The 24,997-nt window shown below is 45.1% G+C and overlaps 1 protein-coding gene across 5 annotated transcripts; it reads right to left on the bottom strand.

Annotated features, from left to right (window-relative positions):
- Positions 1 to 24,937, bottom strand: LOC110070978 (uncharacterized). 5 transcript variants are annotated; one of them, XM_020778712.3, is made up of 3 exons: positions 24,813 to 24,937; positions 23,142 to 23,222; positions 1 to 3,208 (listed from the first exon to the last, which is right to left on the bottom strand). In XM_020778712.3, exon 3 carries the CDS (start codon positions 2,735 to 2,737, stop codon positions 806 to 808), a length of 1,932 nt encoding a protein of 643 aa, XP_020634371.3. In that variant the 5' UTR covers positions 2,738 to 3,208; positions 23,142 to 23,222; positions 24,813 to 24,937; the 3' UTR covers positions 1 to 805. The 5 variants fall into 5 exon arrangements, with proteins under 5 accessions (XP_020634371.3, XP_078243770.1, XP_072844108.2 ...); XM_078387644.1 differs by having other exon boundaries at positions 24,767 to 24,890; XM_072988007.2 differs by having other exon boundaries at positions 24,856 to 24,889.
- Positions 24,938 to 24,997: the final 60 nt, after the last annotated feature.

Below are 24,997 nucleotides of genomic sequence, written 5' to 3'. Positions count from 1 at the left end.
GGAATTCCACCATTTTTTAATGAAGACAGTGACTCCAGATATACAAGCTTATTGTCCTAACATCTATTTTTAAATAACTAAGATAGATTTTCAGAAATATTTTCTCTTTCTTCCTTTTTTCAAAAAAATAATTCTGTGCCAGAAGGTGTCACCTCTCAAACAGAAGATCACATATTTCCCATCTAGATTAAAAGTTTGGCTTCCCTTGAAAGAGGAAAGGGAAGGTCATATTAGCATAAATCAACTGAGATTCTATCTCATATTATTCTTTTGATTAAATTTTTTTTCCTTCACCCAAAGCCATCCCATATTCCATATATTTAGAGACTGGCATCTTCCACTGAGGGAAAGAAAACAGTTGTGCTTCTGATGTTTCATAAAATTATCACTATTACCATAGATGTACTTCCTCCTGTTCTGATGAGTGTTATGCTGTTATGTTGCCAGACTGCACTGCTGTATATAGCCTATAGATACACACTGGTGTTGGTGAAGCTGCCTGCGTGTGTGTGATTCTTTTGGACTGCCTGGACTGGACTTTATTCTGCTAACTCTGCTGAATTTTCTGCGTTCTTGCTTTAACAAATTCACTAATGGGCTATCTTTGTGAATGAAGATTCCCTTCATTTAAATGCCAGTTCTTTGATGTGAAGTAACACTGCTCCTGTCACCGAAGCTCTTCCAGATTCCAAGTCACTTATGTTTTTTGCCTGGATCTCCTCTCTCAAATGAAGTAAGATGATTTCCTGTTTCAATTTTTAAATATAAACTTAGGTGACAGTTCTGAGTGAAGCTTGACTGTATTCTATGCATTTACAAGGTTTCTATACAAGATGTGAGTTCTTTGATGTTTACTGAGATTACTGCTGTCACTGAAGCTCTTTCCACATGCCATGCATATATATGGTTTCTCCCCTGTGTGAATTCTTTCATGTAAACGAAGGCTACTGTTGCTACTGAAGCTCTTCCCACATTCCATGCATTTATATGGTTTCTCCCCTGTGTGAGTTCTTTGATGTAAACGAAGGGTACTGCTTCGACTGAAGCTCTTTCCACATTCAATGCATTTATGTGGTTTCTCCCCTGTGTGAATTCTTTGATGGGAGCTAAGACTACTGTTGTTAATGAAACTCTTCCCACATCCCATGCATTTATATGGTTTCTCTCCTGTGTGAGTTTTTTGATGTGAACTAAGGGTACTGCTCTGACTGAAGGTGTTTCCACATTCCATGCATTTATATGGCTTCTCCCCTGTATGAGTTCTTTGATGGGAACTAAGGTTGCTGCCCTGTCTGAAGCTCCTTCCACATTCCATGCATTTATATGGTTTCTCCCCTGAGTGAATTGTTTGATGTGTTCTGAGTCCACTGCTATTACCAAAGCTCTTTCCACATTCCATGCATTTATACGGTTTCAATCCTGTGTGAGTTTGTTGATGTAAACAAAGGGTACTGTTTTCACTGAAGTTCTTTCCACATTCAATGCATTTATATGGTTTCTCCCCTGTATGAATTATTTGATGTAAATGAAAGCTACTTTTTTGCTTGAAGGTCTTTCCACATTCCATGCATTTATATGGTTTCTCATCTGTGTGAATTCTTTGATGTCTTCTGAGTCTATTGCTATTACCAAAGCTCTTTCCACATTCGATGCATTTATATGGTTTCTCCCCTGTGTGAATTCTTTGATGTAAACGAAGGGTACTGTTGCTACTGAAACTCTTCCCACATTCCATGCATTTATATGGTTTCTCCCCTGTGTGAGTTCTTTGATGGGATCTAAGGCTGCCGCTGTAACTGAATCTCCTTCCACAATTCATGCATTTATATGGTTTCTCCCCTGTGTGAATTATTTGATGTAAATGAAAGGTACTTTTTTGCTTGAAGGTCTTTCCACATTCCATGCATTTATATGGTTTCTCATCTGTGTGAATTCTTTGATGTGTTCTGAGTCTACTGCTATTACCAAAGCTCTTTCCACATTCGATGCATTTATATGGTTTCTCCCCTGTGTGAATTCTTTGATGTAAATGAAGGGTACTGCTGATACTGAAACTCTTCCCACATTCCATGCATTTATATGGTTTCTCCCCTGTGTGAGTTCTTAGATGGGATCTAAGGCTGCCACTGTAACTGAATCTCCTTCCACAATCCATACATTTATATGGTTTCTCCCCTGTGTGAGTTCTTTGATGTGAACTGAGAGCACTGCTCTGACTGAAGGTGTTTCCACATTCCATGCATTTATATGGTTTCTCCCCTGTGTGAATTCTTAGATGTAAAATAAGGTTACGGTTGCACTTGAAGGTCTTTCTGCATTCCATGCATTGATATAGTTTCTCCCCTGTGTGAGTTCTTTGATGAGAACTAAAGCTGCTGCTGTAACTGAAGCTCTTTCCACAATCCATGCATTTATATGGTTTCTCCCTTGTGTGAGTTCGTTGATGGGAACTAAGGTTGCCACTGTAACTGAATCTCCTTCCACAATCCATGCATTGATATGGTTTCTCCCCTGTGTGAGTTCTTAGATGTCTTCTGAGCTGACTGCTATCACCAAAGCTCTTTCCACATTCTATGCATTTATGTGGCTTCTCTCCTGTGTGAGTTCTTCGATGGGAACTGAGAGAACTGCTCTGACTGAAGCTGTTTCCAGATTCCAGACATTTATATTGTTTTTTCCATCTCACATCTTTTTCAGGTGAAATATATTCATTGTTCATAGTGACACTTTTTTCCATGTTCCATGCAATGATTTGGTTTTTCCTATGGGTGGACTCTGTCTTGTCTCTTTAAATATGAAGTACACCTGAATGTTTTTCTGTTCATGGGTCACTTTCTCCTGCTTTTTTCTTCAGTTTTTTTTTTCCAGGAAGACAGGAGCTCGTTAACATCAGACTCTGATTCGTCCCCCCCCTTTTTGTCTTCCCTTTTGCTGTATTTCTCTGTTTGGGTGTCTAATTTTTTTCCTTTTAAAGTTTCACTAGAGTGCTGGGACCTGAATGGTATACGTCTCCGGCTGTGAAATCAGAAGTTGGGTTTGATTCTCCAATGTGCCTCTTTGAGAGGAACTAGACTCATTTTACAAAGGGGTCCGGTGCCAGCTCTGCCGTTCAAATGTTATTGCTATTATTATTATTATTATTCACACTTGGTTCCTTTCAGTGACAGAAGAGAGGGCTCCTTTGAACACTGCTTGTTCTGTTTCTTACCTGTTGGATTAAAAAGAGAAGGAAGGAAGGAGCACAGAACCTCACAAGGAATCAAACCAAAGTATTATCTCTGTTCAATTTCATTCCATTGTTTTCACTCCAGTGCTCAAACTTATCAAGATCTTTATGAATTTTGTTCCTCTCTTCCAAGGTGTTAGCTATATAGCATCCACCACTCACAATCCCAGAACAGATTCGTACAGTGGTGCCTCGCATTACGAGTGTCCGTTTTACAATGAAAGTGCTTTACGTTGAAGGTTTTGCAATCGCTAACAATGTTTCCTATGGGGGAATTTCGCTTTGTGATGATTGGTTCCCTGCTTCGGGAACCGATTCTCGCAAAGCGATGATTTTCAGCCAGCACAGTTTGCTGTCCTCTGAAGATGCCGGCCACAGAGACTGGCGAAACGTTAGGAAGAACCACTTTCAGAACACGGCCAAGAAGCCCGAAAAACCCACAACAACCATTTCAGCCAGCTGATCGGCAGTTTCAAAATGGCCACCGGCTAAAAAATATGGCTTCCCGCTCTTTTCTGGGACAGATTCCTGTCTGCACGGGCAGGGAAAATGGCCGCTCTATTGAGGATCTTCACTGGACGGTGAGTTTCAAGCCCCTAGGAACGCATTAATCGGGTTTTAATGCATTTCTATGGGCTTTTTAATTTCGCATTACGACATTTTCGTTCTACAGCTATTTCGCTGGAACGAATTAACGTCGTAATGCGAGGCACCACTGTATTATCCACACCTCAAATCTATATCACTTTATTAATGTCTGTAGTTTTACTAAAACAAATGGGTGCTGTGATGGCTGCGATAACGTCATCTGCCTATCATGGTTATGCTGGAACCCATCTGCCTATAGCAGAGCAGGAGGTGGGACTCCAGGAGGTGGAGCTGTGTATATAAGGGGGGGGGAGTGAATGATGTGAGAGTTGAGAGTTTGAAGAGTTATGGAGAGTTAGAGTGAGAGTTGAGTTAGGGCATGAAGTACTGAGTTAGTTAAGGTTTGAGACAGAGTGTATATGAGGGGATACTTTATTATTACTGATTGCCTTTTTATCTTAGTTGATAAAGTGATTTACCATTCCTTCTGTTGTTATCAATAAAATACAAGTTTTTATTTTTAAAATCATACATTTGTCTGAAGAATCTTATGAAGGAGTGGTTGGTGGCAGCGTAAATAAAGTGTGAATGAGAGAGTGTCCTGACCATTGTGACGTGAAAGAGGGACGTCACAGGTGCTTCCTGAAAAGGTTATCAAAAGTGAGCGGGCAGAAGGTGAGAAACAAGAGGAGCTTTATACTAGCAAAGTACAGTGGTGCCTCGCATAGCGACGATAATTGGTGCAGCAAAAATTGCTGCAAAGCGATTTCGTCGCTATGCGATTTTAAAAAGCCCATAGGAATGCATTGAAACCCCTTCAATGCGTTCCTATGGGCTTTAAACTCACCTTAAAGTGAAAATCCTCCATATGGCGGCCATTTTCGCTGCCCGGTAAGCGAGCAATCTGTGTGAAAACACAGCGGGCAGCCATTTTTTGTACCCAGTGGCCATTTTGGAACCGCCAATCATCTGTTAAAAAATCATCGCTTTGCGATGATCGGTAAGCGAAAAGGGTACCGATCATCGGAAAGCGATTTTTCCCCATAGGGAACATCGCAATGCAATCGCAAAAGTGATTGCAAAATCTTCGGCGGTATGCGATTTCATCGTTAAACTGGGCGCCCGTTAAGCAAGGCACCACTGTATGCCTTTTCTTGGCTAAATGTGAGAAGCCTGTTCACCTGTAAAACTGTGTTTGAATATATCTAAGTATTACTTCCACCAAATTTTATGTTGTATGCCGATTTTAAAAGCATTCCCTGAACTCCCTCATCCAAGTACAGTGGTGCCTCGCTTAGTGATTGTATTCACTTTGCGATGGGTTTCTTTGAGGAATTTTCTGCATCGTTTAATGATGTGGTCTATGGGGGAATTTCACTTAACAGTGTCCGTTTTTGCTCATTTAAAACTGTCTTAAATGTTTGAAACCTGTTTTAAATGCTTGGAATAGTCATTTCAGCAATGTGGAGAGGGGGGAATCTGCTGCTTGGGTAACAGCCTATCCTCCACATTACTTTACCCGGGCTTCATGTTCTGGAGAGGACACTCCTCAATTCAGAGCATGTTACCATAGTCTCTTGAGACTGAAGGATGCCTATGTACTACTTAGCCTCTGTGCTTTTCAATGGCTTTCCGATGTCCGTTTTCGCTCATTTTTAAGTGTCTTAAAATGTTTGAAACCTGTTTTAAATGCTTGGAATCAGTAGTGCACCTCGTGAAACCTATGCACACTTAGTTTGGCTTTGTTCTGAGTCTTCGTTAATTTTTGGTGATTTTTTTGTTTTCCCCATTTAAATCTATTGAACGGACAGTTCAATGGATTTAAATGGGGAAAACAAAAAATCACCAAAAATTAATGAATTTATTTATTATTTATTTATTTATTTAATTTATATCCCGCCTATCTAGTCGATAGACCACTCTAGGCGGCTTACAACATGGGATAACACTATAAAAACAACAGAATTACATAATAGATAACGTTCAACAATTGGGTTAAAACATTAGGAAAGAAAAGAGAAGGGGATCAGGAATTAACTAGGAGGGAAGGCCTGCCGAAACATCAATGTTTTTAATTGCTTTTTGAAAATACCGAGCGAGGGGGCCGCGCGAATATCGGGGGGAAGGTTGTTCCAGAGGCGAGGAGCCACCGCCGAGAAGGCCCGATTTCTTGTCTTTTCCTTCCGGGCCTCCCTCGGCGTTAGGCTCCTCAGCCTCACCTCCTGGCTCGCGCGAGTGACACGGGTAGATCTTGGTGGTAGAAGGCGTTCCGCCAAGTATTGAGGCCCTAAATCATTTAGGGCTTTGTACGTAAGCGTCAACACTTTGAAGTCGATGCGGAATCTGATGGGCAGCCAATGCAATGCGGCCAGAGTGGGTGAGATGTGTTGGAATTTTTTCACCCCACTGAGGAGTCTGGCCGCCGCATTCTGGACCACCTGAAGTTTCCGCAACAGCCTCAAAGGCAGCCCCACGTAGAGCGCATTACAGTAGTCTAATCTTGAGATTACGAGCGCATGCACCAAAGTGGTGAGCGCCCCAACATCGAGATAGGGCCGCAGCTGGGCTACCCGCCTAAGATGGTAGAAGGTGGTTCGGACCACCGACGCCACCTGGGATTCCATAGTGAGCGCCGGGTCCAGATGGATCCCCAAGCTGCAGACCCCATCCTTAGCAGGAAGGGTCACCCCCCCAAAAGAGAGGGAGTTTCCCAAGCTCCCGACTGTGGGGGCGCCCACCCTTAGTACCTCCGTCTTGTCCGGGTTCAGCCTCAGCCCGTTCTCCTGCATCCATTGCAGTACGGTCCCCAGGCAGCACTGGAGGGACAGAACGGCATCTCTTGCGGAAGGTGGAAATGAGATGTAGAGCTGAGTATCATCAGCATACTGATGACACCGAGCTCCACACCCCCTGATGACCCCACCCAGCGGCCTCATATAGATGTTAAACAGCATTGGGGAGATGATCGACCCCTGTGGAACCCCGCAATTGAGATTCCACGGGGCCGAGACGCTCTCCCCAAGCTGGACTCTCTGGGGACGGTCCTCCAAGAAGGAGCGGAGCCAGGCCAGTGCAAGGCCCCCTATTCCCAACTCGGAGAGCCTCCCCAGGAGGATACCGTGGTCAATGGTATCAAAGGCCGCTGAGATGTCGAGGAGGACCAGCAGGGACACGTTGCCCCTGTCGGCCTCTCTCAGTAGGTCATCACACAGGGCGACCAATGCCGTTTCTGTGCCGTGGCGCGGCCTGAAGCCCAACTGAAACGGATCCAGGGCATCTGTTTCGTCCAGGTGCGCCTGAAGCTGGTCGGCCACCACCCTCTCCACCACCTTACTTAGGAAAGAAACATTGGCGACGGGCCTATAATTGCCAATTGTGTCCGCCGCCAAACTTGGTTTCTTCCTAATGGGCCTAATGAGTGTCTCCTTGAGGGCAGATGGAAATCTGCCCTCCAGGAAAGACCCATTAATTATTGCCTTGGCCCATTCCGTTGTTGTAGGCCTGGCTGCTTTGATTAGCCAGGGCGGACAGGGGTCAAGGGAAGAGGTGGTGGCACGACAGCGATCAAGCACCCTGGCGACAGTATCAGGCGTGACAGGCTGAAATGTGTCAAAAATCCTATTCTTATTTCAGTCAATCCCTATAATATTAAAACAGTCATTTTTCAAAGAATGTAATAAGATAATCACGAGATTTATATGGCAAGGTAAAAAACCAAGAATTAAAATTAAGGCAATGCAAGATGCTAAGCAGAGGGGTGGCTTTGGTCTTCCTGACTGGGTTCTGTATTATAGAGCTTGTATTCTAGATTGGATAAAAGAATGGATAACTCTAGAAAATGATAGATTACTTAGCTTGGAGGGACATGATTTGCAATTAGGCTGGCATGCCTATTTATGGTATAAAAAGGACAAAGAACAAAATTTTTTTAATTCACATATGATAAGAAGAGCTTTACTGGGAATGTGGAGAAAAATTGTACAACAAATTTATTACAAAATACCTGTATGGGTGTCACCGTTAGAGGCCTTTATCCAACCCAGTCTTATGACAAAAACAAACTTTTTAAAATATCAAGATCTATTAAAAAAGGATGGTGAACTAAAGTCTAAAGAAGAGCTAGAGTCACAGAATATATATATAGAGTGGTGGCCTAGAGCACAGCTAGAATCTAGATATACAAAAGATAAAATAGAAGGCTTCTACTTAGAGCAAACGATTTTTGACAAACTTTTATTAGGTTCAAAAGAACAAACTGTTAAGAAAATGTATAATTATATGTTGGAAATTAAGATGCAAGATGAAATGGTTAAGGAATGTATGATTAAGTGGGCACAAAATATAGGGCATAACATTGATATTGATCAATGGCTGAAAATATGGCAAAATAATATAAAGCTTACAAGATCGGTGAACTTTAAAGAATATATATAAGATGTTTTATAGATGGCACATGACCCCAGAAAAATTGTCAAAGATGTATACAGATGTATCAAATAAGTGTTGGAAATGTGAATCACAAGTGGGAAGCTATTATCATATGTGGTGGTCATGTGGAGTAGCGAAACAATATTGGAAAAGAGTACATGTAATGTTGGAACAAATATTGCTCTGTAAAGTGCCATTAACCCCAGAACTGTTTTTATTGAGTATGATATCTGAAAATATAGATAAGTCAAAGAATTATATAGTTATATACATAGTTACGGCAGCTAGAATTTTATATGCTAAAAATTGGAAAAGATCAACGGTACCGAAACAAGAAGATCTTATTGAAAAGATACGGGAAATAGCCGAAATGGACATTTTATCAGAAGTTATGAAGGACTATCCCTTGCAAAAGGCAACAGAAAGATGGGTTCTATTTAACAAGTGGACAGAATCAACAGGCAGCTTGTGAACAGTACATATTGAAAGGAGAACTGAATCTAGAAGGCAGAAAAGAGTAAATAGAATAATTTAAAATCTTGATATGGCAATAGGTACAGAATGGATGAAAGTATGTTATTGTCTCCCCTCTTCCTCATCAATCCCAATTCCCTTTTCCTTTTTGTTATCCCTTATAAAAAATAAAAAATACAAAAAAAAAAAAAGAACAAAGCCAAATTAAGTTTGCACATGTTTCACAAGGTGCACTACCGATTCCAAGCATTTACAACAGGTTCAAACATTCTAAGACACTTAAAAATGAGCGAAAACGGACATCAGAAAGCCATTGAAATGCACTGAGTCGGCTTCAATGCATTTCAATAGCTTTCCAATGGGGGAAACATTGTTTCACTTAGCGATGTTTCCTATGGGGATTTTCGCTTAAGGACGGTAATCCGTTCCCATTGGAACGGATTAACCGGTTTTCAATGCATTCCTATGGGAAATGGCGTTTCGCTTAACAATGTTTTCCCATAGCGATGTTTTTTTACCAATTAACATCGTTAAGCGAGGCACCACTGTAATTAATAAAAAGGTTGAAGAGCACCAGGGCCAGGACTGAGCCTTGGGGTAACCCCACTTGTTACCTCCTCCCATTAATCATCACCCTCTGAGGTCACTCTCACCTAGAGTTCCCCTTACTGCCACTTCCCCCACCAAGTCATCTCTGTTGGATGCAATTAGCGGAAATCTCCCAAGGCAGTGAGAAGGGAGAGACCTCTGTGAGAATTGTTGGTCCAAAGTGGGAGTGAACTTCCAGGTAGTCAATACAGTGGTGCCTTGCTAGATGATGATAATCTGTTCCACTGAAATAGCTGTTTAGCGAAATCATTGTCTAGCAAAAAGCATTTCCCCATTGGAATGCATTGAAACCTGTTTAATGCATTCCAATGGGGAAGAATCATTGTTGTCTAGCGAAGAAAGCCGCTTTGTGAACAGCCGATCAGCTGTTTAAATTGCTGTCTTGTGAAGCTTAGGTCCCAAAAACACCTGTTTGCGAGCACAGAGGGAGCTGTCAAAATCGGTTCAGTTTGTGAAGCAGGGACCAAACATCGTCCAGCGAAATTCCCCCATAGGAATCACTGTTCTGCGAATCATAGGAATCACTGTATAGCGATAGCAAAAAGCCAATGTCTAGCAAAAAAACTGTCATGTGGGGTAAACTGTCTAGCGAGGCACCACTGTACTGCAGATGTACAGTTCCATCTGCCTGAGCACATCAGCATCCAAGGGCCCAAGAGAAAGATGGACCCACAATAGATGAGAAAAGTAATTGGGTAACCTCCCTGGTGGATAGTGGTAATGCTGTTGATGGAATATGTCTTGACTTCAGCAAAGTTTTTGACAAAGTGCCCCATGATAACCTGATTAGCAAGAGGGTGAAGGAGATGATGGTCAAACAGGCACACAACTTTGGTTATATCTATATCGATGACTGGACAAAAATGTGGAAAGATAGTTACCGTATTTTTTGCACCATAAGACGCACTTTTCCTCTCAAAACAAGTGGGGGGAGAAGTGTATGCGTCTTATGGAGCAAATACTGTCCCCTCCACGCCACCATCGCTGGCTTCCGAGGCCTCCGGAGGCCTCAGCAGGCCCCATCGCTGGCTTCCGAGGCCTCCGGAGGCCTCAGCAGGCCCCTTGGAACCCTCCCCCCGGCACCATCGCTGGCTTCCAAGGCCTCCGGAGGCCTCAGCAGGCCCCATCGCTGGCTTCCGAGGCCTCCGGAGGCCTCAGCAGGCCCCTTGGAACCCTCCCCCCGGCACCATCGCTGGCTTCCAAGGCCTCCGGAGGCCTCAGCAGGCCCCATCGCTGGCTTCCAAGGCCTCCGGAGGCCTCAGCAGGCCCTGTGGGGGCCTCCCCCCGGCACCATCGCTGGCTTCCGAGGCCTCCGGAGGCCTCAGCAGGCCCCATCGCTGGCTTCCGAGGCCTCCGGAGGCCTCAGCAGGCCCTGTGGGGGCCTCCCCCCGGCACCATCGCTGGCTTCCAAGGCCTCCGGAGGCCTCAGCAGGCCCCATCGCTGGCTTCCGAGGCCTCCGGAGGCCTCAGCAGGCCCCGTGGGAGCCTCCCCCCGGCACCATCGCTGGCTTCCGAGGCCTCCGGAGGCCTCAGCAGGCCCCATCGCTGGCTTCCGAGGCCTCCGGAGGCCTCAGCAGGCCCCTTGGAACCCTCCCCCCGGCACCATCGCTGGCTTCCGAGGCCTCCGGAGGCCTCAGCAGGCCCCTTGGAACCCTCCCCCCGGCACCATCGCTGGCTTCCGAGGCCTCCGGAGGCCTCAGCAGGCCCCATCGCTGGCTTCCGAGGCCTCCGGAGGCCTCAGCAGGCCCCTTGGAACCCTCCCCCCGGCACCATCGCTGGCTTCCAAGGCCTCCGGAGGCCTCAGCAGGCCCCATCGCTGGCTTCCGAGGCCTCCGGAGGCCTCAGCAGGCCCTGTGGGGGCCTCCCCCCGGCACCATCGCTGGCTTCCGAGGCCTCCGGAGGCCTCAGCAGGCCCCATCGCTGGCTTCCGAGGCCTCCGGAGGCCTCAGCAGGCCCCGTGGGAGCCTCCCCCCGGCACCATCGCTGGCTTCCGAGGCCTCCGGAGGCCTCAGCAGGCCCCGTGGGAGCCTCCCCCCGGCACCATCGCTGGCTTCCGAGGCCTCCGGAGGCCTCAGCAGGCCCCTTGGGGGCCTCCCCCAGGCACCATCGCTGGCTTCCGAGGCCTCCGGAGGCCTCAGCAGGCCCCATGGGGGTCCCCCACCACCACCATCGCTGGCTTCTGAGGACCTCCAGGAGGCTTTCCACTGGTAAGGTGCTGCTTTTTACTTTTTTTAAAAATGTTCTGGGTGGGTTTTGTAGGGTAGATTTGGGCTGGGGGTATGTTTCTATGTTGCTTTGTGTTTTGGTAATTTTTTTGAAGTCCCAGCATGGGACTTGCTCTGTTTATTTATTTTTACTTTGTTTTTTGGTATTTAAAAATTAGTTGCTGCTTTTTACTTTTTAAAAATGTTCTGGGTGGGTTTTGGAGGGTAGGTTTGAGCTGGGGGGTATGTTTCTATGTTGATTTGTGGTTTGGTACTTTTTTTGAAGTCCCAGCATGGGACCTGCTCTGTTTATTTATTTTTACTTTATTTTTTGGTATTTAAAAATTAGTTGCTGCTTTTTACTTTTTAAAAATGTTCTGGGTGGGTTTTGGAGGGTAGGTTTGAGCTGGGGGGTATGTTTCTATGTTGCTTTGTTTTTTGGTGATTTTTTTTGGCAGTCCCAGTGTGGGACTTGCTCTGTTTATATATTTTTATTTTATTTTAATTTTCAGTATTTAAAAATTAAGTGCGTCTTAACGTCCGGTGCGTCTTATGGAGCGAAAAATACGGTATATTTTGGTTACACATCTGGGAAATATCACAAAAATTGTTCAGCAAAAATTAAGTTTTAAATCTGAAATGTTATTATTGAATATAATGCCGGAGAAGAAAATAAAATAGTCTACTGTATATATAACTCATGACCTCTTTCGTTCCTTCTTTACTGTTCTATGTTTTGTGTTTTTGCATCGTAATGTAGTGTTTTTATGATTTAGAACTGTTTATTACATTGTTTACTGTATTATTTTTAAGGTTGTTAGCCGCCTAGAGTGGTCCTCGCTTGACCAGATAGGCGGGATATAAATAAAATAAAATAAAATAAAATAAAATAAATAAATACACTGCAGCTAGGTTACTCTGGGCTTTAAAATGGAAGAATGGAGAAATACCAATGATGGATGAGCTATTAAAGAAGCTATTGGATATTGCGGAACTAGATATGCTTTCAGAGGCAGTATGGGACCAACTGACAGACTTTGTGAAGGAAAGCTGGAAGCAGAGATAGTGGACCCTTGACTTACGCACAGCTCGATGTGCGTACCTTTCGAGGTACGGACTTCTCCAGCCGCAAAATTTCCCATCAAGTTGCAGCTGGAGAATCGACATACGGACCAGAAGGGAGAGGCAGGGAAAGCGCCAAATTCAAATTTGGCACTTTCCCCACCTCCCCCTTCCAGTCCATAGGCCACCAACCATGCCTCCGGATGCCTTCCAGGTCTTCTCCGCCATCATGGGAGGCATCTCGGAGGTCCCCCCCCCCACTGCCAATCAACGTCCTCCACGGCATCAGACTCATCGACAAGGCCTGGCAAGATGTCACAACTCAAGACGTTGAACTCCGCCTGGAGGAAACTGTGGCCAGAATGTGCCACAGACAATGACACTGAGGTGACAGATTTATTTATTTTATTTTATTTGTATCCCGCCCACCTGGTCTATACGACCACTCTAGGCGGCTGGTTCACAGGCGGCGAGGGACATCATCTGCATGGGTGAAGACGTGGGTCTGGATGTCGATGAGGAGGATGTAGAGGAGCTGGTTGAAAACCACAAAGAGGAGTTGACCACAGTAGCACTTGCAGAACTGCAAACCGAGCCGTAGAAGGCTCTTGTGGAAGAGCTTTCCACTGAGGAAGAGGAAGAGGCAGCGCAGGTTAGTGGCGAGGAGATAAGATCTATCTGCAAGAAATGGAACGAGTGCCAGGACTTCGTTGAGAGGCACCACCCAAACAGGACTGTGAGAGGAAGAGTTTTGGAACGACAACGTAGTCAGCCATTTCAGAAAGGTTCTGCAGCACAGGACGAAGCAGGTGAAATTGGACAAATTTTTCACCAAGATGGAGCCTGCAGCTAAGAGACAGCTACAGGGAACCCCTGGAGAAGACGACCCAGAGGAGGGGACCTCTACCTCGCAGGGATGACCATCTCACCACCCACCTGCCTGTCCTCCAGCCAGAAGTCACCGTGATGTCTTCCAGAGCTGAGACCTCTCTTTTATTTTAAAAGGTGTTGGTGGGTGGGTTTAAAATGTGTTTGGTTTTAAAAGCTGTTTGGTTTTAAAATGTGTTTGGTTTTAAAAGTGTTTGGTTTAAAAGTGTTTTGTTTAAAAGGTGTTTTAGACCTCAAAGTCTCTCTCCCCCAATTGTCTTCTCACTCTCTCTCTCTTCTCTCTAAAAGTACAAACTTTTGTCTAAGGGGTCTGTGAGCCCCAGTGATGACCTTCTTTCTTTCTTTCTTTCTTTCTTTCTTTCTTTCTTTCTTTCTTTCTTTCTTTCTTTCTTTCTTTCTTTCTTTCTTTCCCCCATTGTTCCCTCCCTCCTTTCCTGCCCCTTTTTAAAAACTAAGTCATCTTAGGTGCCACCACAGTAGGAAGGTAACAGCATTCCGTGTCTAGTCGCACTGGCCACGTGACCATGGAAACTGTCTTCGGACAAACGCTGGCTCTATGGCTTGGAAACGGGGGATGAGCACCACACCCTAGAGTCAGACACAACTGGACTAAATGTCATGGGGAACTTTTACCATTACCATCTTAGGTTAAAAGAAGAAAATTCTCCCCCTGGTGGTAGAGGATGGATTAACTGCTTTTGCATTTGTTCCTATGGGAACGAATGCTTCGAGTTGCAACCGGCACCTCGAGATACAACTAAAAAACAGCCAGAACAAATTAACCGGGTTTCAATGCATTTCAATGGGAAATGCTGCTTCAACTTACAACCATTTCGACTTACGACCATCTTCTGGAACGGATTAAGTTAGTAAATCGAGGTACCACAGTACAGTGGTGCCTCGCTTAACGGGCGCACTGTATAACGACGAAATCGCATAGCGATTGGGATTTTGCGATCGCAAATGCGATCGCATACCGATGGCCCCATTCTTCACAATAGGGGATAAGAACCATATATCTAGGGGAATACAAAGAAGCATCTAATGCACATGCTCAGCTACCAACTGGCTCACAAAGAATAGAAAAAGAGGCGTCTGGACAGGTAGCTATTTGTCTGCTGATACCAAAGGGTTTTTAATTGTTGTTTAGTCGTGTCCAACTCTTCATGACCCCATGGACCAAAGCACGCCAGGCCCACCTGTCTTCCACTGCCTCCCGAAGTTGTGTCAAATTCATGTTGGTAGTTTCAATGACACTGTCCAACCATCTCATCCTCTGTCGTCCCCTTCTCCTCTTCCCTTCACTTTTTACCAACATCATGGTCTTTTCCAGGGAGTCTTCTCTTCTCATCAGATGGCCAAAGTATTGGAGCCTCAGCTTCGGGATCTCTCCTTCCAGTGAGCACGCAGGGTTGATTTCCTTTAGAATGGATAGGTTTGTTCTCTTTGCAGTCCAAGCAACTCTTAAGAGTCTCCTCCAGCAGCACAGTTCAAAAGCATCAATTCTTTGGTCTTCAGCCTTTATGGTCCAGCTCTCACTTCCATACCTCACGACAGGAAAAACCATAGCTTTGACTATCCAGACTTTTGTCAGCAAGGTGATGTCTCTGCTTTTTAAGATGCTGTCAAGGTTTGTCGTCGCTTTCCTCCCAAGAAGCAGGCATCTTTTAATTTTGTGGCTGCTGTCACCATCTGCAGTGATCATGGAGCCCAAGGAAGTAAAATCTGTCACTGCCACCATATCTTCCCCTTCTGTTTGCCAGGAGGTGATGGGATCAGTGACCGGGATCTCAGTTTTTTTTTATATTGAGCTTCATACAATTTTTTGCACTCTCCTCTTTCACCCTCATTAAGAGGTTCTTTAATTCCTCCTCACTTTCTGCCATCAGAGTGGTATCATCTGCATATCTGAGGTTGTTGATATTGCTTCCGACAATCTTAATGGGGTTCATCAAGTCCAGCCTTTCGCACGATGTACTCTGCATATAAGTTTAATAAGCAGGGGGACAATATACAGCCTTGTCGTACTCCTTTCCCAATTTTGAACCAATCAGTTGTTCCATATCCAGTTCTAACTGTTGCTTCCTGTCCCACATATAGATTTCTCAGGAGATGGATAAGGGGTTCAGGTACTCCCATTTCTTTAAGGACTTCCCATAGTTTGCTGTGGTCCATACAGTCAAAGGATTTAGCATAGTCAATGAAGCAGAAGTAGATGTGTTTCTGGAACTCTCTGCCTTTCTCCATAATCCAGCGCAAGTTAGCAATTTGGTCTCTAGTTCCTCTGCCCCTTCAAAATCCAACTTGTACTTTTGGGAGTTCTTGGTCCACATACTGCTGAAACCTACCTTTTAGGATTTTAAGCATAACATTGCTAGTGGGACATTCAGATCTTTCTGGTATAATTCCTCTGTGTATTCTTACCACCTCTTCTTGATGTCTTCTGCTTCTGTTAGGTCCCTACCATTTTAGTTCTTTATCATGTCCATCTTTCCACAAAATGTTCGTTTAATATCTCTAATTTTCTTGACCAGATCTCTGGTTTTTCCCTTTCTATTCTCTTCCTCTATTTCTTTGCATTATTCGTTTAAGAAGGCCCTCTTGTCTCTCCTTGCTATTCTTTGGAACTCTTCATTCAATTTTCTGTAACTTTCCCTATCTCCCTTGCTTTTTGTTTCCCTTCCCTTCTCTGCTATTTGTAAGGCCTCGTTGGACAGCCACTTTGCTTTCTTGCATTTCCTTTTCTTTGGGATGGTTTTTGTTGCTGCCTCCTGTACAATGTCATGATCCTCCATCTATAGTTCTTCAGGCACTCTGTCCACCAAATCGAGTTCCTTAAATCTGTTCTTCACTTCCACTGTGTATTCATTCATAAGGGATGTATTTGGTTTAGGTTATACCGGACTAGCCCAGTGGTTTTTCCTACTTTCCTCAGTTTAGGCTTGAATTTAGCTATAAGAAGCTGATGATCAAAGCCACAATCAGATCCAGGTCTTGGTTTTGCTGACTATAAAACTTCTCCATCTTTGGCTGCAGATAATATAATCAATCTGATTTCAGTATTGCCCATCTGGTGATGTCCATGTGTAGAGTCGGCTCTTGTGTTGTTGGAAAAAAGTGTTTGTGATGACCAGCTTCTTCTCTTGACAAAACTCTTATCAGTCTTTGCCCTGATTAGTCTTGAACTCCAAAGCCAAACTTCCCTGTTGTTCCTTTTATCTCTTGACTCCCTATGCTAGCATTCCAGTCCCATATAATGAGAACATCTTTCTCTGGTGTCAGTACTAGAAGGTGTTGTAAATCTTCATAGAATTGGTCAATTTCAGCCTCTTCAGCATTGGTGGTTGGTGCATAAACTTAGATTATTGTGATGTTGAAAGGTCTGCCTTGGATTCGTATTGAAATCATTCTATTATTTTTGAGATTGTATCCCAGTACAGCTTTTCCCACTCTTTTGTTGATTATGAGGGCTACTCCATTCCTTCTATGGGATACTTGCCCACAATAGTAGATATGATAATTGTATGAATTGAATTCGCCCATTCCTGTCCATATTAGTTCACTGAGCCCAGGATGGCAATTGTAGCGAAAAGCCCTGCCCTCACTTATCCATCACAGGTGAGCAGTGGAGAAGGAGCCAATGAGGGGACGGAAGGTGGAGCCAAGGGGGGAGGGGACTGGATATAAAGGCTGGTGTAGGGAGTATGAAGAGAGATTCTGTGAGTGAGAGACAGTGTGAAACTTAGGGACGTGGTGGCGCTGCGGGCTAAACCACAGAAGCCTGTGCTGCAGGGTCAGAAGACCAGCAGTCGTAAGATCGAATCCACATGATGGAGTGAGTGCCCGTCGCTTGTCCCAGCTCCCGCCAACCTAGTGGTTCGAAAGCATGCAAATGCAAGTAGATAAATAGGGACCACCTCGGTGGGAAGGTAACAGCGTTCCGTGTCTAAGTCGCACTGGCCATGTGAACACGGAAGATTGTCTTCGGACAAAACGCTGGCTCCATGGCTTGGAAATGAGGATGAGCACCGCCCCCTAGAGTCAAACACGACTGGACAAAAATTGTGAAGAGGAACCTTTACCTTTACCTTTATTTACTGCCTTGAAAGGGAAGAGCAGTTAAAAGAATATGGCCAGAGGTGTGAAGGAGGTCAGAGGCAAGGGGAGTGCAGTGGCAAATCTGACGCCAAACTGTGTCCTTCAGCTGTCATTTTGAACCCAGTCCAACACATTGGGGTAGACATGGTCAAACTGTTGCCCAGAGTTACCCTGAGGGGAAACAAATTCAGTCTGAATCTCACGGAATGTGCAACACGTTATCTCGAGGCAGTTCCCCTGAAGAATATTGAGGCTCAGAACATTGTAGATGCTCTGCTGAGGCAAATGGGTAGCAGGAAGTTTATTTCTGAGCTCTTCAAGTTTCTAGGAACCTATTTCCCTTCTAAGATGATGCAAGCAACCTCCCAAGTGAACAAGGGAGATTACATTGAACTGTTAAAGGGAAAGACAGGCAGGATAGTGGACCGGGTGAAAATGATCATGCCCTACTGTAGGAAGGAAAAGGTTGTCTTGCTGTCATTGAAAGGAGCAGACAGTGAAAGCCTCGAGTTGTCTTATGGGGAAAGGAGGGGGGAACACAAATATACCCCAGAGGAGGACCAAATCAGTCCCTCAGTAACCCCAGAACAACAAAGAGAAGCTAGAGCCGTGCTTCTGACGGGCAAGCATGTTTGCTCCAACGAGCCCGAAGTAGCCAAGGGTGTAGTGCACAGATTTGACACCGGGGTTGCACACCCACAGGCAGTTACACTGTATAGAGAACGAACCTATCTAGCCAAACTTTGGGGCCGGAAAGCAAAGTTGGGTCAATATAAGAGAAGGAAAAAGACCCTGCGAAAACATGCATGGCCATACTGGGAAGGCAGAGGGGTGACCTATCAAAAGCTTAATAGGTTGCAATGTAGCCTAACCATGCCAGTGGTGCAAAATGCAAAAGGATTGAGAGTTAGGCTGAATCTTGCTAGGCCCTACCTAAAGGGTTTAACCGAGAGCATCACAATAGCAGCTCCAGAGGGAGAGGTGAAACTCTGTAGAGCAGCTAAAATTACAAGACGGAAAGAGATGGAAGACAGCACCAGAGGCAGACCGCTTGCGGAGAGGTTCTGAGTGCCAGAGAGGCGTCGCCATCGCAGAGGTTCTGGATTCGAGACAGGAGCTGCGCCGAGCCAGGCGGATGACTGCAAGAACCTTCTTCCTAGGTCATTCCTGAGAGGGAAGCTGCAGGTTGGCGAGGAACCCCAGCTGTCTACAAGTCGCGAGTATCGTGAAGGTGCAGAGGGAAGTGGACTTCACCACATCTCAAGGCGCGCCGGAGGGTAGGACAGTTCCTTTATGAGCACTACCACTCCTCCATGACTACAGTTTTGGACTTTTGATGGTCTTGGACTTTCGAAGAGGACAGTAACGAGGTGGTGAGAGAGAACTCTGGTATCATATGTCATAAAACTTGGAAAAAGCAAAATTAAAATGTGGACAAAAGAGACTCATAATGTTGTGGCAGACGCCCTGTCAATGCGCTCCAAAGACTTATGAAGAAGGGAATGGACTTGGCGAATGTAGCAAAAGCGATAAATTGTTGATTTGCACCTTGTTAAATGTTATATGTTGTGCGTTATTTGGAAAAAATGTATGTAAATATTAAAAGTCTTATGTGATGTTCTACTGCACAGGAACCTGGAATGTAAGATCTATGAACCTTGGGAAGCTGCAGGTGGTCAAACAGGAGATGGCAAGAATAAACATCAACATCCTGGGCATGAGCAAACTAAAATGGACAGGAATGGGCGAATTCAGCTCAGATGATTATCATATCTACTACTGTGGGCAAGAATCCCACAGCAGGAATGGAGTAGCCCTGATAGTCAACAAAAGAGTGGGAAAAGCTGTAATGGGATACAATCTCAAAAATGATAGAATGATGTCAATACGAATCCAAGGCAGACCTTTCAACATCACAATAATCCAAGTTTATGCACCAACCACCATTGCTGAGGAGACTGAAATTGAACAATTTTATGAAGATTTACAACACCTTCTAGAACTGACACCAAAGAAAGATGTTCTTCTCATTCTAGGGGACTGGAATGCTAAAGTAGGGAGCCAAGAGATAAAAGGAACAACAGGGAAGTTTGGCCTTGGAGTTCAGAACGAAGCAGGACAAAGGCTAATAGAGTTTTGTCAAGAGAATAAGCTGGTCATCACAAACACTCTTTTCCAACAACACAAGAGGCGACTCTATACATGGAAATCACCAGATGGGCAATATCGAAATCAGATTGATTATATTCTCTGCAGCCAAAGCTGGAGAAGCTCTATACAGTCAGCAAAAACAAGACCTGGAGCTGACTGCGGTTCTGATCATCAGCTTCTTACAGCAAAATTCAAGCTTAGACTGAAGAGAGTAGGAAAAACCACTGGGCCACTCAGGTATAATCTAAACCAAATCCCTTATGAATACACAGTGGAAGTAAAGAACAGATTTAAGGAACTAGATTTGGTGGACAGAGTGCCTGAAGAACTTTGGATAGAGGCTCGTAACATTGTCCAGGAGGCAGCAACAAAAACCATCCCAGAGAAAAGGAAATGCAAGAAAGCAAAGTGGCTGTCCAATAAGGCCTTAGAAATAGCAGAGAGGAGAAGGGAAGCAAAATGCAAGGGAGATAGGGAAAGTCACAGAAAATTGAATGCAGACTTCCAAAGAATAGCAAGGAGAGACAAGAGGGCCTTCTTAAATGAACAATGCAAAGAAATAGAAGAAAATAACAGAAAAGGAAAAACCAGAGATCTGTTCAGGAAAATTGGAGATATTAGAGGAACATTTTGCGCAAAGATGAACATGATAAAAGACAAAAATGGGAGGGACCTAACAGAAGCAGAAGACGTCAAGAAGAGGTGGCAAGAATACACGGAGGAATTATATCAGAAAGATGTGGATATCCCGGACAACCCAGACAATGTAGTTGCTGACCTTGAGCCAGACATCCTGGAGAGTGACGTCAAGTGGGCCTTAGAAAGCCTGGCTAACAACAAGGCCAGTGGAGGTGATGGCATTCCAGTTGAACTATTTAAAATCTTGAAAGATGATGCTGTTAAGGTGCTACATTCAATATGCCAGCAAGTTTGGAACCCAACAGTGGCCAGAGGATTGGAAAAGATCAGTCTACATCCCAATCCCAAAGAAAGGCAGTGCCAAAGAATGTCCAACTACCGTACAATTGCACTCATTTCACACGCTAGCAAGGTTATGCTCAAAATCCTGCAAGGTAGGCTTCAGCAGTATGTGGACCGAGAACTCCCAGAAGTACAAGCTGGATTCCGAAGAGGCAGAGGAACTAGGGACCAAATTGCTAACTTGCGCTGGATTATGGAGAAAGCCAGAGAGTTCCAGAAAAATATCTACTTCTGCTTCATTGACTATGCAAAAGCCTTTGACTGTGTGGACCACAGCAAACTATGGCAAGTTCTTAAAGAAATGGGAGTGCTTGACCACCTTATCTGTCTCCTGAGAAACCTATATGTGGGACAGGAAGCAACAGTTAGAACTGGTCATGGAACAACTGATTGGTTCAAAATTGGGAAAGGAGTACGACAAGGCTGTATATTGTCCCCCTGCTTATTTAACTTATATGCAGAATACATCATGCGGAAGGCTGGACTGGATGAAACCCAAGCCGGAGTTAACATTGCCGGAAGAAATATCAACTACTTCAGATATGCAGATGATACCACTCTGATGGCAGAAAGTGAGGACAAATTAAAGAACCTTGTAATGAGGGTGAAAGAGGAGAGTGCAAAAAACGGCCTGAAACTCAACATCAAAAAAACTAAGAGGCTTCAGAGGGGATCGCCACAGCAATGTTTATTCTTACCATCTCCTGTTTGACCACATCCAGCTTACCAAGGTTCATAGATCTTACGTTCCAGGTTCCTATGCATTTTTTTTCAGCATCGGACTTTCCTTTCACTTCCACTTTGGATGCCTTCCTGTTCAATGTCCCCGTTATTGAATTTGGTTAAGAAGAATCGTTGAAAGAAATAAGGATTTAATAGTAATAATGATTATGGCTGCAAGATTAATTTTTGCAAGAAAGTGGAGATCAATTCAGTTTAAAGAAATGGTACAGAGAATTATGGGATATGGCAATTAATGATAAACTGACATGTGATATGAAAATAAGAAGAGGCCAATCAAAAAATAATTATTTCGGGAACATATGGAGTGTATTCCTGGAATATGTATTTCGGAGAGGGAAGGGGTATACATAGGCATCCTTCAGTCTCAAGAGACTATGGTAACATGCTCTGAATCGAGGAGTGTCCTCTCCAGAGCATGAAGCCTGGATAAAGTAATATGGAGGATAGGCTGTTACCCAAGCAGCAGATCCCCCCTCTCCACATTGCTGAAATGATCCAATGGAAAGGCAAGAGCCAATACAACTGGTTCCAGCAATGTCACAGGAGTTGGCAGAACAACACATGCTCCTTCGGGACTCCAGCTCCGGATTTTGCCTCGAGGTTAACTCCTGAAGCCTTTTCCATGAGTGGATATAGCCACAAGGCAGTGGAGGTTTGAAATCGGAGTTTTCCTTCTCCTAGATGGGCTGCCTTCCATGGCTGACGAGCCCCACCTACCTGGCCTGCTCTTTAATAGTGCAAAAGTACGATCTGATCCTTAAAACTTTCCAGACTCCCAGGCTTATGCAAATCTAATTGGCTTTCCTATTTACCATATTAAGGCCAGATACAAAATTTGAGAATTTTGCACGCCATTAGGCACGCGGTCCTGTGACACGCTCTTTTAAAGCAGGAAGTCCCACCCCTAGGCCCCACCCCCAGGCCATGTGGTCAGGAGACAAAAAGAAAGCCCAGGAAAAAAAGGGGTATACACTGAGGGAAGAAACGATGAATTTTTGGAGGGAAAATGGATTGAGTGAAGTTTAATGCTAGCCCTGAAGGTGATGGTGGCACTATGTGATATGCAATTGTATTTTTATTGTGTGTGTTTTTTCTATGTGGTATTAGGCTTATGTGGTGCAATCTAATAATTAAAAAAATGTTTAAAAAACTTTGTAAATCTTGATGGGACAGCAGAGAATGGCAGAACTATAATGACACATAAGAGAACTACACTTTTCTTAAGATGGATGAGAAAACAGGAAAGTCCAGACCCTGGTCACACAGAGAACTGAGCTACGTGGAAGTCACTCAGGAGGCTGCAGACTGAAGTTGGCAGAAGCAAATGGAACTGGAAAAATACAGGGGGCGGTTGTACCAATTTAGTCCTTTGAGAGAAAGAACAGGAAACATCACAACCATCTCAGCATTCTCTCTGTTCCTCAGCATCTGCCATGGTGATGGCTTCCCAAAATGCTCATGATATTACTGGGCAAAATTTAACTGCCTTACTTATCTGAGCTTTACAATTTATTTATTTATTTATTTATTTATTTATTTATTTATTTATTTATTTATTTATTTATTTATTTATTTATTTATTTATTTAATATCCCACCTATCTAGTCTCATTGAAACCACTCTAGGCGGCTAGATGCCTTGCATCTTACTAACTGTACCCCTGATCTAAAACAAAGAAATCTTCTTACCTGCCTTGCAAATGCCGGAGGGATTTTGAATTAGATATGTCTCTTCAGGTCAAGGAGAAATCAGCTCCGTTTCACCCACTCCTTTGGAGAGAGAGAGAGAAAAAAAAAAGGAATCAGTTTCAGGGCCTTCTTGGATAAAGGAAACTACAACTTACAGTAAGTGCCTTTGCCTTTTTTTATACCTTGTGGGCTCCATCTCTTTGAATCTCCTTCAGAAAGGAGAAAAAAGGGGAATGGAAAGGCACCAAGGAGAGGAACACCAGGGAGGGAGGCAGGCAAGAGAAGAAGGAAGGGGCATCTCACGGATTGTGAGACAAGAGCTTGGTCAGGGAAGGGTTTGGGAACAAGACAACAACCACAGGCTCTGCTTCCGGTTCCCACAGGCAGGAAAAAGGAGAAGCAGACCAGGAGGCATTTCTCCCAACCGGAAAACCCTTCCAGGTGAGCCAGGATGGGGTCTGGAGAGCGTGTCGGACTTGGAAGACCTGGCTTCCAACCTTCACTCAGGAGGGGAAGCTTCACGGTGGGGGTGCCATTGGCGATCCCTGAGCACTGCATTTTTCTCAGAAATCCCTCTTAGCGTTCCCATAAGTCAGAAGTGTCTTCAGAGCACAGAAATTCCCCCGGCAACCTCTTTGAATCTACGTAATCAGGATCTTTGAGGTTTTCCAATCTACCCATTGAATCTCCAGCCTCATCTCGTAGAGGGGCAAAGAGACCTGTTCGACCTTCGATTTCGCACCCACACCTTCCTTTCTGTGTGTGGAGAAGAACAGGCCGCCTCACCGTGTCTTCTCCGTCCCTCACCTTGTGCCAGGGAAGATTTAATGAAAGCTTGATCACATTGATTTATGCCCTTCCCTTCTGCTCCCCATCCAGGGACCCCGAAGCCCCCTCCAGTCCCCCCCCCCTCAAGACTTTAGGCGGAAGAGGAAAGGAAGAGAAAAGAGCCAGGCTTGTTTCCCTCTCCAGCCCCCCTTTTTGCTCCCCTGGAGGCATGCAGGATCCCTCCCTTCTCGGACACGCACTCCCGTGTCACTCAGGAACCGTTTTTAATGAAAGATGAAAGAGGGGGTGGGCGGGCTGGGAGCGAGAAGGATGATGGAAACCTCCCTCTTCCCTCCCCCCCCTTTATTCGCTTGCAAGAGATGCGAAGGAGGAACAGCCTCACAAACGCGGGCGTACACACACACACACACACACACACACACACACACACACACACACACACACACACACACACACACACACACACACACACACACACACACACACACACACACACACACACACACACACACACACACACACACACACACACACACACACCCCTCTCTCTCGCTCTCGCTCTGGTGGGTCTTGTAGGCAGATTGTCTCCCTGTCCTTACGGGCGAGATTTTGCCTCCCTCAAGACATCCAACACCCCCCCCCTCCATCATCATCATCTCCAAATATCATCCCCCGGGGAGGGGGGGAAGTGAGTCCTCCTTTGCAAGACCATTGCAAGGTCCGTGCAATGGAGACCAAACGGAGGGAAGGCTTGTATTTGCAACCGAACAGGCAGGGAGAAGAACCCCCCTCCCTCCCTCCTTTCTCACCTCCCTTCTTCCTTTGACGCCCCTCACCCGAATTATTTTGCACCCCTTCCCCCCCCCCCCCCAAATGGCTCGCCTCCTTGCAGGTCCTGACGCGGCGACCCTCCCAAGGACACCACCTGGGAAGCGCCTTCTCCCGGGGGATCATAGAGATGGGAGGAGGCAGACGCGCGCCCCCTCTGCCACTTCCGGTTTAGAGATGGGAGGAGACAGACGCGCCCCCTCCGCCACTTCCGGTTTAGAGAAACGCCCAAGGGGAGG

This window comes from Pogona vitticeps, chromosome 2, assembly GCF_051106095.1.
Source record: "Pogona vitticeps strain Pit_001003342236 chromosome 2, PviZW2.1, whole genome shotgun sequence".
NCBI lineage: Eukaryota > Metazoa > Chordata > Lepidosauria > Squamata > Agamidae > Pogona > Pogona vitticeps.
This window is presented reverse-complemented; position numbering and strand designations above follow the sequence as displayed.

What these genes read in the sequence shown, in the direction of transcription:
- LOC110070978 (XM_020778712.3), bottom strand. Translation starts at nt 2,737, where the DNA reads ATGGAAAAAAGTGTCACTATGAACAATGAATATATTTCACCTGAAAAA.